At 46.5% G+C, this 16,048-nt stretch overlaps 1 protein-coding gene across 1 annotated transcript; it reads right to left on the reverse strand.

The window, feature by feature from the left end:
- Positions 1-492: 492 nt before the first annotated feature.
- On the reverse strand, positions 493-5,669 carry RIPPLY3 (ripply transcriptional repressor 3; the record flags this gene model as incomplete). The annotated part of the gene is made up of 4 exons (XM_080919240.1): positions 493-706; positions 1,964-2,031; positions 4,782-4,854; positions 5,569-5,669. The coding sequence occupies 4 exons, from the start codon at positions 5,667-5,669 to the stop codon at positions 493-495; spliced, it is 456 nt and encodes a 151-aa protein (XP_080775366.1).
- Positions 5,670-16,048: the final 10,379 nt, after the last annotated feature.

Consider the following 16,048-nt stretch of genomic DNA (forward strand, 5'->3'; position numbering starts at 1 on the left):
TTTTTCCAAACAGCTACTGAACAACCAAATGAACTCTTAAGATGGGAGTTAATAGCTAAATTATTTTCCAAAGGGAAGAATCACTAAAAAACAGATCTCTGGACAAGAGAGAGGTAGCGAGGCTTACGGAGGAGTGACTTTCAGAGTGGCAGTCACTGAGCTCTGAAGGCCTTCTTCCTGAGAACACCTCCTCAGGCATCCTTCCTCAAAAGTATGCATGAGCACAAACAGACACATGGACAGACACACAGATCAGGAAACTAAGTGTGACAGTGGAGTTCGTGGCTGAGCATGTTCTGAGCACAGTGCAGCATCTGAACTCCCAACTGAGGAGGCTGCAGAGGAAACCTGGCAGGTGTTCCCAGGACACAGTGACCAGCCTAGGAGAGAGGTTCCCTCCTTTGCTGGAGCTCTCCCTGCCCCCTGCAGTGTCATCTGCAGGCAGCTGACCCTTCCTAGAGGCCATGCCTTCATCCCACAGGCTTGCCAGCCTTACTCAACCCTTTCCTTTGGGGCGGAATCCCTGACTTCTGCCTCCACGCACTGAACATAGTCGGGCTGGGCCTCCTCCTCTTGCTCCTCCTCAGAGCCAGACTCAGAGTCATCATTGTAGAAATGAATGGTAGCCTGCACTGGGAAGCTGGCCAGCACCTTTTCCCCAGAACTCTGCAGGTATTCTTGACGCTTTGAAATGGGTAAGTAAAGTCTAATAGTAAAGAAACAAACAAAACAAGCCATTAGTCAACCTACAAATAAGGACCCAATTTCCCACCAAAAGCACCTGTTCCTTGTTCCTGTCTCATTTTTGCTTTCTGTGTAAATGCTGCTTTTAAGTTACCAGAACACAGAACTCAGCACCTGCTGAGGGACTAGCTAAAATCCTACACTAATCCATGTAGGTCCACTGGCCAAGAGGCTACAAGACTAGGCTATAATCTTTTTTTTTAAAGATTTGCTTATGTATGTATGTATGTATGTATGTATGTATGTATGTATGTATTTATTTAAGTACATTGTAGCTGTCTTCTGACACACCAGAAGAGGGCATCATATCTCATTACAGATGGTTGTGAGCTACCATGTGGTTGCTGGGAATTGAACTCAGGACTTCTGGAAGAGCAGTCAGTGCTCTTAACCACTGAGCCATCTCTCCAGACCTAGGCTATAATCTTAAAAAATCAGCTCTCATCAGATGGATGACCTGAGTCCTCCTGGATAGTAGATGTTCAATGTTTAATTCTCTCTTTCACACACACACACACACACACACACACACACACACACACACACACATACACCATGGAAGACAGGAAACTTGACTTTGAAACTCTGGCCTGGAGGAATAATGAACTATTCTAGAGGTTAAGAGAAGGTGGAGGGGGCGTGTCCTCAACAGAAGGAAAAGACACACTTGGAGAAAGACAAAGAGACAGAAGGAGAGAGGGAGGGTGAAACAGAGAGAGGTGGGGAGGGAAGAAGGAGGGAAGGGAGGGAGGGGAAGAGAGGGAACAGGTAAAGAGAAAGGACAAAGGGCGGAGGATAGGAAGAAAGGAGGGAGAGGGAGAGAGATAAGGGAGTGAGGGGAAGAGAAGGAAAAAGTTTAAATACACAGAAGTTGGAACCCCCAAGTAGGAGCCCTGTAGCAGACATGCACCAGCACATCTAAAATGGAAGTGTAAGCAAGGTTTAGGCTTGGCCATGCTTAAAATTGGTTGATCGTGTAGAAGTGTTTGCCAATAAGTTTGTAGGGCAAACGTGATTTGAGATATGCCAGTCCCAGCTTGTAATGAAACACTAAATGCATGAAATCAAGAGCAGATTCCAGAAATATAACAAATTATCCTTAAAATCCCTTCGCAAGGAAGCAAAAATAAAAGTAGATAATATATTAAACTCTCCGTTTTGATGAAAATGCTGAAGTGTACTGTCATCAAGTGCTTTCCTCCAGGAAGTGCCGTATTACCTGACAGGATGCTGGAATCCAAAGGCTCCCTTTGATCCCAAAGTGTGTTGGTTCCCCCAAGGCTCACACTGTAAAGACAAATGTGTAGAAACACAGGTGTAGTCACGGAGCCCTTGAAGATGCCATCTTGAAGTTTTAAAAACACAAGTTGAGTCTGTCACAATTGCTAGAATAAAAAGCCTTAGAGCGGCTTCTCACAAGTTTTGCTTACAGAATATTTAACCAGTTACTGTGAGGGCTCAGACCTTAAATCTACGTGGTCGTAGTAACAATTATGAAACTTTGGTTTCCTTAAAAGACACAGAAATATAAGAAAGTTTTTTATTTTAATCCCAGGTGTGGGGATGTGGAGCTGCTTTGGACCATCTGCAGCAGCTGACTGTGATTTGCCTTGTGCTCTAGCTGAGGCGTGGTTTTGCCAGGTACTGGTAGTTTCTGTTTGTTGTTTGGAATTTTGGGAACTTTTCAGAGGGTACACAAATGCTAGGGCCCCAATGGGCATGGTGTGTTGGTTGTTGGTAGCTCAGGGGGGTGGTTGTTGGTTAGCAGTCGTGCTCAAAGAAGAAATCAAAGGATTTAGATGGTCTGGAGAGACGGCTCAGTGGTTAGAGCACTGACTGCTCTTCCAGAGGTCCTGAGTTCAAATCCCAGCAACCACATGGTGGCTCACAACCATCTGTACTGGGATTTGATGCCATCCTCTGGTGTGTCTGAGGACGGCTGCAGTGTACTCATATAAAATAAAATAAAATAAATAAATCTTAAAATAGTGTTTTGAAATAGTTGCTGTCCATGCCATTTCACCCTGTAGGAGACCTTGGTGCGTTAGTATGCAAGGTGTGTGTGTGGGGGGGGGGAGCGTGCGTGCCTGTGTGTGACACCTGTAAATAAACTGGATTACAGAATGCCCCTGCAGACATGACAGTTGTTAGCGGTGTTTCTCCGTGATATGCAGGGAAGAGTTAAGTGGATACATGTGAGGGTCTTCAGAACACAGTCCTTCACATTATTTCTGACTCTTCAGAGCTACAGGAAACAACTTCTGGATCCAGCTGTTCATAATTAAAAACAGTCCCCTAAACCGAGGCTCTCTCACCTTGCAATCCTGTTGTGCTGAAGATGACCTGTAGGGGGCAGCAGTGCACACTGTGGTAGATGGCAAAGCAATGCTAATCTGACCAGAGAAAGGCTTCCTCAAGTGCCCTGTCCTGACTAGACCAGGAACTCACAATACTTGTTCATGAGCTGTAGAAGTCCAACCCCACAACATGGGCTCCTAACTTTTTATGCCATATTGGGGTTTTGTTTTGTTTTGTTTTTTAACCGTTTTTGACTTTTTAAGACAGGGTCTCACTATGAAGCACAGGCTGGCCTCACATTTCTAGAGATCGTCCCATTTGCTAGGATTGCAAGCATGAGCCAGCACACCCGGCTTTCAAAAAGACCTTAATAAAAGACCAGTTCTCATAGAGGGAAACACTGAGGCACTCACACTTTGGTAAGTAAATGGGTCCTGGTATAAGTGACCAAGCCCCAGCCCTCACACAGTCCTCTGAGTGGAGACTGAGGCTGGGGAGTTTTCCAGCTTTGCCAAGAGCCAGTGTCATTAGCTAGAAGCTGTGCAAAGGGCAGAGCTGGGAATTTAGCTCCCGGTAAATCCAGAGCCTGGTGACAAGACCCAGGGTGGATCCCAGGAGGCTGCCCTGACAAGGGTATAGGTAGGTTGCCAGTTCTGCACAACACCAGGCGTCCCCACCCACCCAAATCCAGGACTTAGCTGCCTTGTGTGAACTAGAAACGGTCTGTGCTTTAGGACAATCACCGGGGCTTTCTCCTCAGTAGAACCAAAAGCTACCTGCCTCAGGCCGTGTAAGTAACATACAACATTCTAATTCCACGCAGTGACCCCCACACTCTCGGTTGGCTTAAAGGAAAATTTAGTAGTTTGTGAGTTCTTTAAAACCCTTCCTTTAAGAACTTGAGTCTGAATGCAATAAGTTTGGAAGGATTCTCTTCCATCATTTAGAAATTTGGAGCAAGAGGTATTAGAATTAAAGCAAAAATCTCTCATCACCTTCGACCCTTTTGGTTTGCCTTATTCTTTAAGCTTTATATGAACACCAAACGAGTCAAAGCACCTGGTATTCAAGGAAATAGCTAAAATGGAAAAGAAAACGGAGAGGTACTTCCCCACACTTAACTTCTCCTGCCGTATCTATGTGTACACTAAGCTGCTTCCCACAGGTGTTATATAAATAGGATGCATGGCCTCCTTAAGCGAACTCCAGCGTTTTACAGGCCCATTTATATTTGAGACTATGGCAAATGTAAGCAAAACATTCTCTTAATAAGTCAAAAGCAATTAACCAGCAACGCAAAGACAAAGGGATAGCTGTGGCCATTAATCTTTGCTGACAAAGCCCTGTGCTTGAGTGTATTTGCACAGAGAACAGAAGATCCTGCAGGGGTTCTTGCAGACAGGGCCAGACCTGGGTGGGGGCTTTTAACTGCACTGTCTGGGTACCTGAGGTGGGAGGCTGCCCTTCTTTTTTTGCAATGTGGTACACAACCAGCTTTTCTTTAAGGGGGCTGGGCTTTGCCCCTTCCTCCCCCCACTTCTGGTTTACAGATGAACCCCCCCTCCCCGAGTAAGAGCCCAATGGGCCCATTAGCACCTCTGTTCACCGCACACTACCTGCCCGACCTCCAGGCACTTACTCCTGGGTTAGAAGACCAAGTAAGCAGGAGGGAGGAGTCCTTTCCCCGGGTTTTGTTGTTCTGGCTTGACTGTTACCTACAACATTCACATTTAGCTTACCGAACGTTCAGTTCTGGTCAGCTCAGCGTCTCTGGGAGGCGACGTCCACGGTCTCCACGGAGCTGGAACGGAACTGGAAACAAGCATCAGGAGAGACTGAACCCCTGGCATTTCTGCTGCCCCTCAAATGTCGCTATGAGATTGATATCACCGCGTCTGTTTGAGGGACACACACCGTGTTCCCTTGAGGTCTGTCTGCCGACGGCCAGTCAGTACTTTACCTGTTCTGCCTCCTTCAGAATTCTCCGGGCTCTGCTTCCAAGCACTTTGAGAAGGTAAGCCCCAAATCTAACACTATTATTGGGGCGCGTGTGAGTCGAGTTATTTTTCTTCCAGCCAACCTCTCACTGATACCTCAAGATTTTCCAATACAGCTGGTCGGTTTCAACTACACCTCTGCAGCTGGAGACCCCCGATTCCTAGCTCCTTAGCCTCCCATGCCAAAGGGGATTGCGTTTCTGTATTGCCGAGCTGCCCATCCCTACCTCCCCAGCAAATCCTATTTTCTTAAACTTCACACCTTTAAAGATAGCTGGGTCTCAGGGATGGGCAAACGCTGAGCCGCAGCAAAGGGCGGGAGACTGTCACTTTGTGATAGACCGCGAGATCCTTTTATAAATGTCTTATAGGGCCCCCAGCTTCCAGTATTTTCCAGCTGGATCAATTCAGATCCTCAATAAACTCAAGTGTTGTCTGATTTCCCTTGCGAGATATTCCTGCACTTCCGACTGGCGTTTGCAGCAGCCGATCCCAGGCTAAGGAGCTCGCTCAGTGTCTGGACCCTCACCTTTCGGGCCCGCGTGGCAGCGGTGGCCTCTCGGGATCGTCCCCCAGACAGTGGCAGAGGCGTCCCCGCGCCTCCGGGGCTCCGGCCGCCTCGGGTCTCATGGTGCGGGCGTCGCGCGAGTCCCGCAGCCCGACGGCGCCTGGTCCCCCTGGCCGAGCGCGCTCACCTACAGGCTCGCTCCGCGCCAGGTTTAAAAACAGGGGCGGGGCGGGGAGGGGACTCGGGAAACTGCGCCCCGGGGGGAGGGGAGCGTTAAGGGACCGGGGGAAGGGACGGAGGAAGCAGAGGGTGGAGACCAGAAAGGCTCAAGGAAGAGAGCGGGGTCCGGACGGCGGGGAGGGGTGTGTGTCCAGAGTGGAGAAGGGACAAAAGAAAACCCGGAGGGTCACTGGCGGAGCGGAAAGCTCAGGTCGCCGCAGACAGGGCCTCCGGGATGGCTGGTGGCGGCCGCGCGTCCCGGGGAACAATTGTTCCCACTGCTGAGCAACTCGTGGGCCCGCTGCCCTCGGACCTCTGATCCCTAAAGCATCCAGCTCCACCCCACTTCCCTCAGAGTCTCCCTTTCAGCAATGCGTGAGGTCGTGAGTGGGGGACACAGAGTCTTTGCTACACCGAGGGTCCGGACAGCTCCACGAGTGGGTGAAACCAGGAGAGGGCGTAGGCGCAGCCTCTGCACCCACGGAAGCCTCGAGATGGGGGTGCTTCCTGTGGGGCTCACCAGCCAGGACCCCTGGGCACCCTTTTGCCCAATAAACCCAACAACTGCCAAGTGACTTCATGTGAAGACTGTAGCTTGGTCCGCATCATTTAAATTGAGTGATTGTTTTTTTAAAAAACTGAGTCGAGTAGGAAATAAAATGTTCATATACTGTTTATTTAAGATCTGGTGGGTTTTTAACGCTAATTAAGGGCAAACAGAAAAGAGGGAGAAATTCCAAATTTTATTCACAGGATTAAAAACCCTGAGTATAAACCAGGAGACTGGAAGTGGGTGAACGCTATGAAGTCACTGAACACAGTAAGGCGTCAGCAGTTTTTGTTGTTGTTTTAATAACAAAACATCTAGATGGGGGTGCCTTTTTAACAGCTTTGATAACATGTATCTGTTAGCCCAAAGAAAGAAAAGGTATCTCATGACAACTAAGTGTATATAAAGTATGGGGAAATGTTATATAGCTAATAAAAAACACATTAGTGTTAAGCCATCCCTCAGGAGGCAGAGGCAGGGGGATCTCTGTGAGTTCAAGGCCAGCCTGGTCTACAGAGGGAGTTCTAAGATAGCCTAAGGATACACAGAGAAACCTTGTCACAAAAACTTAAATAAATAAATTAATAAAAATTTGTGCAGGATTTTTTTCCCTCTCCTAGTCCTGTGTCTGAAATCCAGGAGCTCTACAGAGTTCTGAACAGTATGGAAAATTAGATAAAAGGTTATTTTTAGATCATTTTATCTTGTGTGTGTTTCATCTGCATGCAGGTCTGCCCACCACATACTGCCTGGTGCATTTCCATCCTCTGGAACTGGAGTTACAGATGGTTGTGAGCTACCATGTGGGTTCTGAGACCCAAACCCCAGACCTCTGCAAGAGCAACAAGTGCTCTTAACCACTGAGCCACCTCTCCAGGGTGCCCTGTATCTCCCAGGGAGATGACAAGTGGCTTCTGAAAGGCTACTTAGAGTTACTTTGTTTTTACATTTATTTATTTGTGTGTATGGGCAAGGCATGTGGAAGTCAGAGGACATCCTCTGGGGGTCCATTTTCTCTGTCTCCCAGGTTGGTTCTGGGTATCAAACTCAGGTAGTGAGATTTGATAGCAAGCATCTTTATCCACTGAGTTATCTTGTTGATCCAGGTTTAAGGAATTTAAGAATGTTTTCTAATTTTCCAACAATAAGTATATTGCTTTTTTGCCGTTGCAAAATAGAATATAAATTTACCATTTAATCATTTTCAAATCTACACTTAAGTGAGGTAAAGTACTCACATCTGGCCTTCCAACTCCCACTTCATCCCCAGAGGCATTTGATTCCACACTAAAGCTGTTCCTGCTTAGGACTTAGGTTCTCTTCCCTAACCTTAGGAAACCACTACTCTAATTTCCCTGTCTGTAAATGTAACTGTCATGTTCCTTTGTGCAGATATAATAACTTTGTCATCCTCACTCCAACCCTACAAACCAGGCATTATCTTCAGCCTGCAGACTAAGAAACAAGAACTTGTTTGTGGGCAGGAGAGATGGCTCGGTAGTTCAGAACTGGAACTGATCCTGCAGAGGACTAGGGTTCAAGTGCCCATGTTAGGTGTTTCTCAACAGGCTGTAACTTCAGAGGATGTAACACCCTCTTCTGTGGGCATCTGCACTCATGGGCACGTACCTGCATGCTGTGCCAGGAAGCATTGTGAACCCCAAAAGACCACAAGGAGTTGACGCTGATGTAATCAAATTAGGATCTCTTTATTAACAGCAGGACCCGGGAAGGTGGAGCAGTCCTGAGCCCTCATCAGGATGAGGAGTTATAGGGAATGACAAGCCAACAGGTGGGTGCTTTGAAGCAAAACCACGAGCAATCACAAATGGGAGAGAATACATCTGAATCAGACTAATCTTTGATTGACTGTTGCTAGGAAGTAGCTAGGGAGTAACTCTGGGGTGTGGGCCAATGACAAGCCATGGGGTCCTTCCTGGTACTTGGGTGCAGCTTGGGTTCAGCTGTAGGTCAAATTCTCAGGCTCTTTTTCTTTTAAGATGGAGGCTGGTTGTGAGATGGAGTAGGTTTGGCTTCTCATGCCCTCTAGACACATGTGCAAACATATGGTTTTAAAGGTAGCAGAAGAAACTGGTATTCGGAAAGGCTAAATAATCAGAAAATTAAATAATTTGGAAAGACTTAAAACATTACTGATTAGAGAGCCAGGGTTGAACAGCACCGGAAATAAATGTAAAAGCAAAAGGCTCCAGCACAGCCCAAGTGCACAGCGGCTAACCCAAGTGCACAGTGGCCAGCCCAAGTGCACAGCGGCTAACCCAAGTGCATAGCAGCCAGTCCAAGTGCACAGTGGCCAGCACAGAGATCTGCCTGCCTCTTCCTCCCAAATGCTGGGATATAATTACATCATTATTCCTTCTCCCATTCTCCCTTCAAACTCTCCTACCACCCTTTCTTTCAAACACTTACACACCCTGCTCAATATGTATAGATGTTACTTGTATGTTTTCAGGGCTGACCATTTGGTATTGGATAACCAATTGGTGTGCTCTTCTGTGGAGACTATTTTTCCTGATCTCAGCCTTCCTCAGTTGCCTGTAATTCCTCATGAAGCCCCACCCGTGTCTACTGTGTCATCCGTGTTCAGGTCATGTCTGACAGTCACGTTGGTAAGACTCACTGATATAGCTTCTGACATTTGTTGGGGGAATTCTCACAGTGAACTTCCTGTTCCTCCGATTCTTAGTCGGCTCTCTCTTTTGGAAAAAAAAAATCCCTTAGGTGCAGGGGTTGTGTTATAGATGTATCAGCTGGAGCTGGACACATTTCTGTACTTTGACAGATTGTGGATTTTATCTGTTGCAAATAGTAGTTACCTTGATAAGGAGTTATGTCTACTTTATATGATTAATGATTTCCCTGGATGTGTGACTGTGCACCACATGCAAAACTGGTCCTATGGAAGTCAGAAGAGGGTGTCAGATTCCGGTTGGTTGCGAGCACCCTGTGGGTGGTGGGAGCCCAGGTTCTCTGCAAGAGCAGCCAGTGTGCTCTACTTTGATGCATGGGTCTAGCCCCTTCTCTCTCTTTCCTGTGTGTTTTTTGTACAGTCTATGGATACAGGAATTAAATACAGAAAGTAGTGGTGCTATTGCTCAGTAGTAGGTCTTAGCATTCATGAGGCCCTGGGTTGCTCCTGTACTTGGATTCTGTGAAATATTCATACAAATTACAGCAAAGGAAACTGTCTACGATTCAAGTCATCGAGACTATAAGGGCTTTTTTTTTTGTGTTGCCGAGTATTGGGGTAAATAACTTCTCAGACTTTTGAGTCCAAGGCAGAACTCTATGTGAGAAGAAGTCATTTGGCAGAAGAGACAGAAAGCTCATAGGGCCATGAGATCTACCAGCTTTCAAGGGCATCAGTCCCACCCCAGGTGATGAACTAGGAGATAAACAGAGATCCTATTTCGAGCTCTTGTCTTTAATTAAAAACTCTTTTTCAGACACTGACTTAGGGTGAGTTTTAAGAGGCAAAGAGTAAAGATGCCCACTGTCTTCAGAGGGTTTCCGGCAGGTCTCTGAGGGGGACAGCGGAGCCAAAACATCCAAGAGGGTGGAGTATTTTTACATAAACAGTGCAGAAGACAAGCCGGGAAGTGATCATTTCCTTTCCTTCTGTTTGGTTCGGCCTTACTTCCTGCTATCCAGTCTCAGAGCCTTGCATAGCTCTAGAAGCTGTTTCAGACCTGTGAGGTGCCATTATTCCTGGGCGTGTTATTAGTTTTTCTTCTTTTCCTGTTGGGAATCGAACTCAAAGTCTCATTAAATTCTAGCAACTGCTCTACTATTAAGTGACATCCTGAGGTCAAGATTTGAAATAATTTTTTTAAAGATTTATTTTTTATTTATGAGCACACTGTAGTTGTCTTCAGACACACCAGCAGAGGGCATCAGATCCCATTACAGATGGCTGTGAGCCACCATGTGGATGTTGGGAATTGAACTCAGGACCCCAGGAAGAGCAGTCAGTGCTCTTAACCACTGAGCCATCCTACTAATTAATATAATAAATAAATAAATCAAGAGTCACAAGGGTCCTGTTAGGGTTTGAATCTGAAGTATCTGTTACAGGCCAGGGATCTGATGGTTTGGTCCCTAGCTGGCAGTATGTTCTCTCTTTACCACTAAGCAAACACCTAGATCAGCTCATATCATGATATCTCATGATATCAGATTATATCATGTTCTGTGCGATTTAAAATCTGATTGTCCTAGAACCAGTTCCCTGAGGATCCAGACAACTGTACACATATTTTGATGGGGGTTGGGATAAGGACAGCATCCCTGACTTCTGGAAATGTGTACATGTTCTAACCTTAGAAATAAAAGTAAATCATGCCAATTTGGTGGAATACACCTATAGCCCTGCCTCAAGAAACAAAAGCAGAAGATAGGATGTCAAGGTCATAGTCAGCTAATAGCAAACTCAAGGCCAGCCTTGGGACCACAACAACAAAAGAAACAACAGCTAGCCCAGAGGTGGTGGAGAAGCCTTTAATCCAGCAGTTGGGAGGCAGAGGCAGGCAGATCTCTGTGAGTCTGAGCCAACCTGGTGTACAGAGCAAGTTCCAGGATAGCCAGAGATACACAGAGAAACCCTGTTTTGAAAAACTAACCAACCAACCAACCAACCAGCCAACCAAAGAAAACAAGAAGGTGAGCAAACTTGTCTGGCATTCCACCCTTTCCTAAGGAGTAATGATGCTCACTCCTAGGCAGGGCCTCACATTGCCAGTGCTACATCTTGCTAGGACAATGTCTGGTGTATAATAGAAACTCTATCAATGTCTCTTAAATGAACACGCTGTATTCTGTTCCTAATGTGCTTAACTTTCTTCCTATGGAATTGGGATGTGTGGGACTGGCGTGGTGGCAACCTGCCAAGGGGATGGTGAGTGAAAGCAGTGTGGCCACGTGCCACACTGGAGCTGCTCTTGGACTGCCTGGGTCGGAGAGGGCCCTGGTGGCCAGCATGGAGCCGGTGAGATAAATTAATGTAAGTTCCTACGGCCCAACAGAGCCATAACTAGAGTGAGAACAACCGCTCAGGTCAGAGGGAGCACTGAAAAGCATGGAGCCAGGGCTGCTTTTTTAATATTTACCGCAGCAATGGGGTGGAACCTTTTTATTCCTTTTTTGTTCCCAGAGCCCAGGACAATCTCCAGGTTGTGTGTGGTGAGTTTGGCTGCACTTAGGTCACACACACAGTGACCTGCATGAGTTAGAAGTCTAGGCAGGGCTTCATAGCAGGGCTCATGTCACAGTCAGGGGCCACAGAGGTGAATGCCTGAGATCAGCTTTCTCTGTTTTTATTCAGCCTTGGCTTCACGTCTATGGAATAGTGTAATCTGCATCCGAGGCCACTCTTGCCACCTCAATTAGCCCAGTCTTGCAATTTCCTCACAGGCATGCCCAGAGGTTTGTCTTCTATGTGCTTCTACATCCTGTCAAGTTAGCAATCAAAACAACCACGCAGGCATGGAGAGACCAGATCTTTCCGGTTCAGACTTTATCTTAGAGGACCTGACCTAAGGTTAAACTCAAATTAGCAGGCCATTATCTGGCACCAGTCTCCAGGTTACCCCCCAACAAGACCTGAGTCTAGCAACAGTTCCCAGGTTACCCCCCAGCAAATCTGCACCCCCAGGTTACAAGCCTGCTCCTGGCACTTCACCTCCTAACAACCACCAATCTGGAAAAAGCAGAAGTTAAGTTTATGGTTTGGCTCCCAGCACCAAGGCCATAATGGCCCCCAATCAGGTGTATAACAGGCTAGATTTCCCTTTTTTGCCTCTATAAATACTTGCCTAATTGGAATTGCATTGGAATTGACTCCTTGGTGGTCTTTTGTGGTTCACAAATGCTTTCTGGCACAATAGCACTAGCCCCATTCAGGAAGACTCACTGCCATGAACTAATTGACTCCCAGAGACCCGAGCACCTTCTTGACTTTGCCAAGAATTAGGATTAAATATGAATTTTCAGCTGGGACACACACACACACACACACACACACACACACACACACACACACGAGAGAGAGAGAGAGAGAGAGAGAGAGAGAGAGAGAGAGAGAGAGAGAGAGAGCTTTTTATAGCAAGCTGGGCTCATACCTGCCTGTTGCTAGGTAACTGTTGTGTGGAACCTAGGTGAAATGCTAACAACTTGCTAGAGGGACAGAATATTATCAATGAAAATGTATTGATGTGTCACTATACTGGTCCAGAGAGCAATGGGAGTCTTTAAAGATGCAACTGAAGCATTCTCTTACATTTATTTTCACAAGGCTAGGAACTGAACCCAGGGCCTCATGCATGCTAGGCAAGTATTCAACCAAGTGAGCTACATATCCAGATCCACTTATTTAGTTAATTTTCTGTTGCAGGATATTGATCACATGGTGAATCTCAAGATTGTGTTATTTACTGAAAAAAAAAAAGCTGTTTCTAGTCATGGTGTGGCTCAGCTCTTAACATACACCTTTAATCCCCTTGGCTGGAAAAGACACACCCTTAGTACACAAATTTAATCCCAAACACTGAAGGTAAAGTCAGTTTGTAGAAGCACCCATGTTTGAAAGTGATGTCTAATTGAATGACAGACAAAGCGACGAATCAGAGAAAGATTTGACAGAATAGGACATGCCCAGCTCTCAGGAGAAGAGAGAGGAAAGAGAGTCCACTTAAGGGAGCAGCTCAGGGAGAGAAGAAAGGGGGCTGTTTTATTGGGACAGTTATAGAGGGACAGATCGCAGAGAGAGAACAAGCTAGACACAGGTGAAGACTGTGCAGAGGATGAGAAGGAGCCAGAAGATTAGAACACATTGCCAGAGTTAGTTTGAGGCCAAGCAAAGCAAAAAGTCAGAGGCCAAGAGAGGCCAGATAGAATCAGTGTGCTTGGAGAGAAGTTTGAGCCAGAAAGCCGAGTTGAAACAGCCAGCCAGAGTTCAGAAAAAGCTCAAAACAGTGAGCTTACTCAGCAGCAAACCCCAGAGTCTGAAAACACTCTAGGTCTAGATTACATTGTACGGAGGGCAGAGAGCCTCAGAGACAATAGTTACCTCTGGAGAATAAAAGCTACATTTACAGTTCACATTTATTTTATTTATGTGTATGTGTATATATATATATATATATATACACACACACACATACATGTATGACTATGCGCATATGTGTGAACTGTCCAGAGACCAGAAGAGAACATTAGATCTCTTAGAGCTGGAGTTACAGGTGTTTGTGAGCTATCCTACATGAGGGCTAGAATCTGAATTTATGGTTAAGCAATGAGTCATTTGCCCAACCTTCAGTTGAGACAGGGTTTCACCTTGGAGCTCTGTCTGGCCTGCCACTCTTTCCACAGGCCAGGCTGGCCTTGGACTCAGAGAGGACTGCCTGCTTCTGCCTTCCAAGTACTGGAATTGAAGGCGTATGATGCCACCCCTGGCTTTCCAGCCCCAATTTTGAGATAGGATCTTATATGTCAGGTAGCTAGCCTTGAACGCATAGGCTCAGGCTATCTGAGGGCTGACCTTAGTTGTCAACTTGACTGTATCTGAAATCAACTAAATCCCAAGCAGCTCCACACGCCTGTGAAGGGTTTTCTTGATTGGCTTTCTGGAGGTGAGTATTCAAATTCTAAATCTGGATCTTTTGAGGCTGAAGACTCTCCTTAACTCTGGGCCACATCCTCTGGTGACAGCCCAAAGAGAAGGTCACAAGAGAATTGCTTTTTGCCAGCTAGCCCTCTGGTTGGCAAGCTTATCTATCCTGCTGACGAGACGTTCCTTCACTGGTATTAGACACTACCTCCTTCAGATTCCAGTGTAGGAAGAGACAGACATCCGGCTCACGGACTGAACAACTGTTGGATCCTTGGCCTTCCCATGGGGATACAGCCATTGTTAGACTAGCCGGACCAGCCTGTTCATTCTCAGCTGGGACTACAGGCAGGTACCACAGGCAGGTACCACTGTGCTTTGATACATGGCTTTTATTGATGTGGGTTTGAATTGGTTATAAGAAAGTGCCAGAGCCCAGATAATAGTTCTGGAGGCTAGGAGGACCAAGATGGTGGCACCAGCAGCTACTGCAGCCTTTTTGGTTAATAGTAAGAAGGTGGAGGGTGTCCCATGGACACAAACAGCAAGTGTGCAAGCTCAGGTCTCTCCACACCTCTCACAAGTCACACCTATCACAGCCAGCCACGACCCTGATGACTTAACAAATGTCCTCTCTTCAAATGGCAGGAACAGGTAAAATGGGAGGCTTCCAGCTTGTGAATTTTGGGGGAACACATTAAGACCTTAGCAAGAAACAAAATATTTTCATGCATGAGAACTTTTAAGATGAAATGTATCCCTAGACCACGAGGACACAGGAGAGAAAGATCGAACTAGTTAACATGTTCCTTGGGAAACTAAAATGCATGTTAAGTGCATATGCCAATATAAATGCCAAAGATAAAGCAACAGAAAGGTCTCTGCTTCAGGCGTTCACGGGCTATAGATTGTACGCTCGGCTGGAGCAGAGTAGCCACACTTTGGTGAAATCGTCCGGTTGGTAGGATTCAATAGGTCACCCAGCACAGCTGGTCTTGAAAATCCCTCTCTCCTGCCTCCTCATTCCACACATGGGTAGGGCCCCAGCCTTCCCTATCTGAGCTTCTCCCTGCAAAGACACCCTACCTGGAGATGATTTTTTCCTGCAACACACCTGGTGACATTGGGAATGTAGGTCTGTCTGTGGTAGGACAGTAATTAGCATTAGCAAGGCCTCGGATTCAATTTCTAAACCCCAGTGCTACCAACACTAGAGAACCAAGCCACCAAACTGTAAAAAAAAAAAAAAAAAAAAAAAAAAAAAAAAAAAAACGGTCAGATAACTGGTCACAGCACTCACTTCAAAGGTCATATGCCTAGGTACTAGAGGTCAGGGCTTTTGTTAGTCTTTTGTTTATTTGGTTCCTTTTTGAGACAGGTTCTCGAAAATTCATGGCAATCCTCCTGCCTCGGCTCCTCTAGAGCTTGGGTTATAGGTGTGAGCCACTGTGAGCTGACTTTAATTCAACTCATAATACAAGCAGCTTCAAACTTGTCTGCTTTTAGATTCTAAGGCCATCTTAACTCGAAAACACACTCTCCACGTAGAATTTGCTTGCCCAGTTCCTTCCAGCTTCATCCCTAGGCCAGCTGGGTCAGGGGTTGGGACTGCCCCCCTTCTCCCTGTAGAAAGGGAGAGGTTGGAGGTTTTTGATTTCTTACACTGAGCTCCTCAAGGCTAGCAGTTGAGTTCCTAGCTAGTTAGGGAGGGGGAGGGGAGGCGGAAGCTGATGGGAATGGGTCTGGCCTGAGCAGAAAGGTCTGCTCTCAGAGCCTACAGCTGCTGTCCATTTTTCTTGTGAGTAATTTTGGGGTTTCAGTGAGAATTTCCACCCTGTGCCCCGTGATGCTGGTGAATGTCATTCAGTTTGTAACTTCTTTATCCTCCTGGTGACCCGGCATTCCCTCTGCACCCCCACAGAGCCTCTTTTGGACAGTAACCTAGTAGATCCAGTGCCAGGGACCCTCAGCTCAAGGATAGTTCAAGGGCCTGTATGAAGACCGTAGGCTGCTCCTGCCTTCTGCCTTGCTGATGGAGCAGGCAATCACTCACACTGTGAACCTTGAAGACCAGAGGACTGTTGCTTAACAAAGTCTCAATCATTCAA

The sequence above is a fragment of the Micromys minutus genome (assembly GCF_963924665.1).
Source record: "Micromys minutus genome assembly, chromosome: 7".
NCBI classification, from domain to species: Eukaryota; Metazoa; Chordata; class Mammalia; order Rodentia; family Muridae; genus Micromys; species Micromys minutus.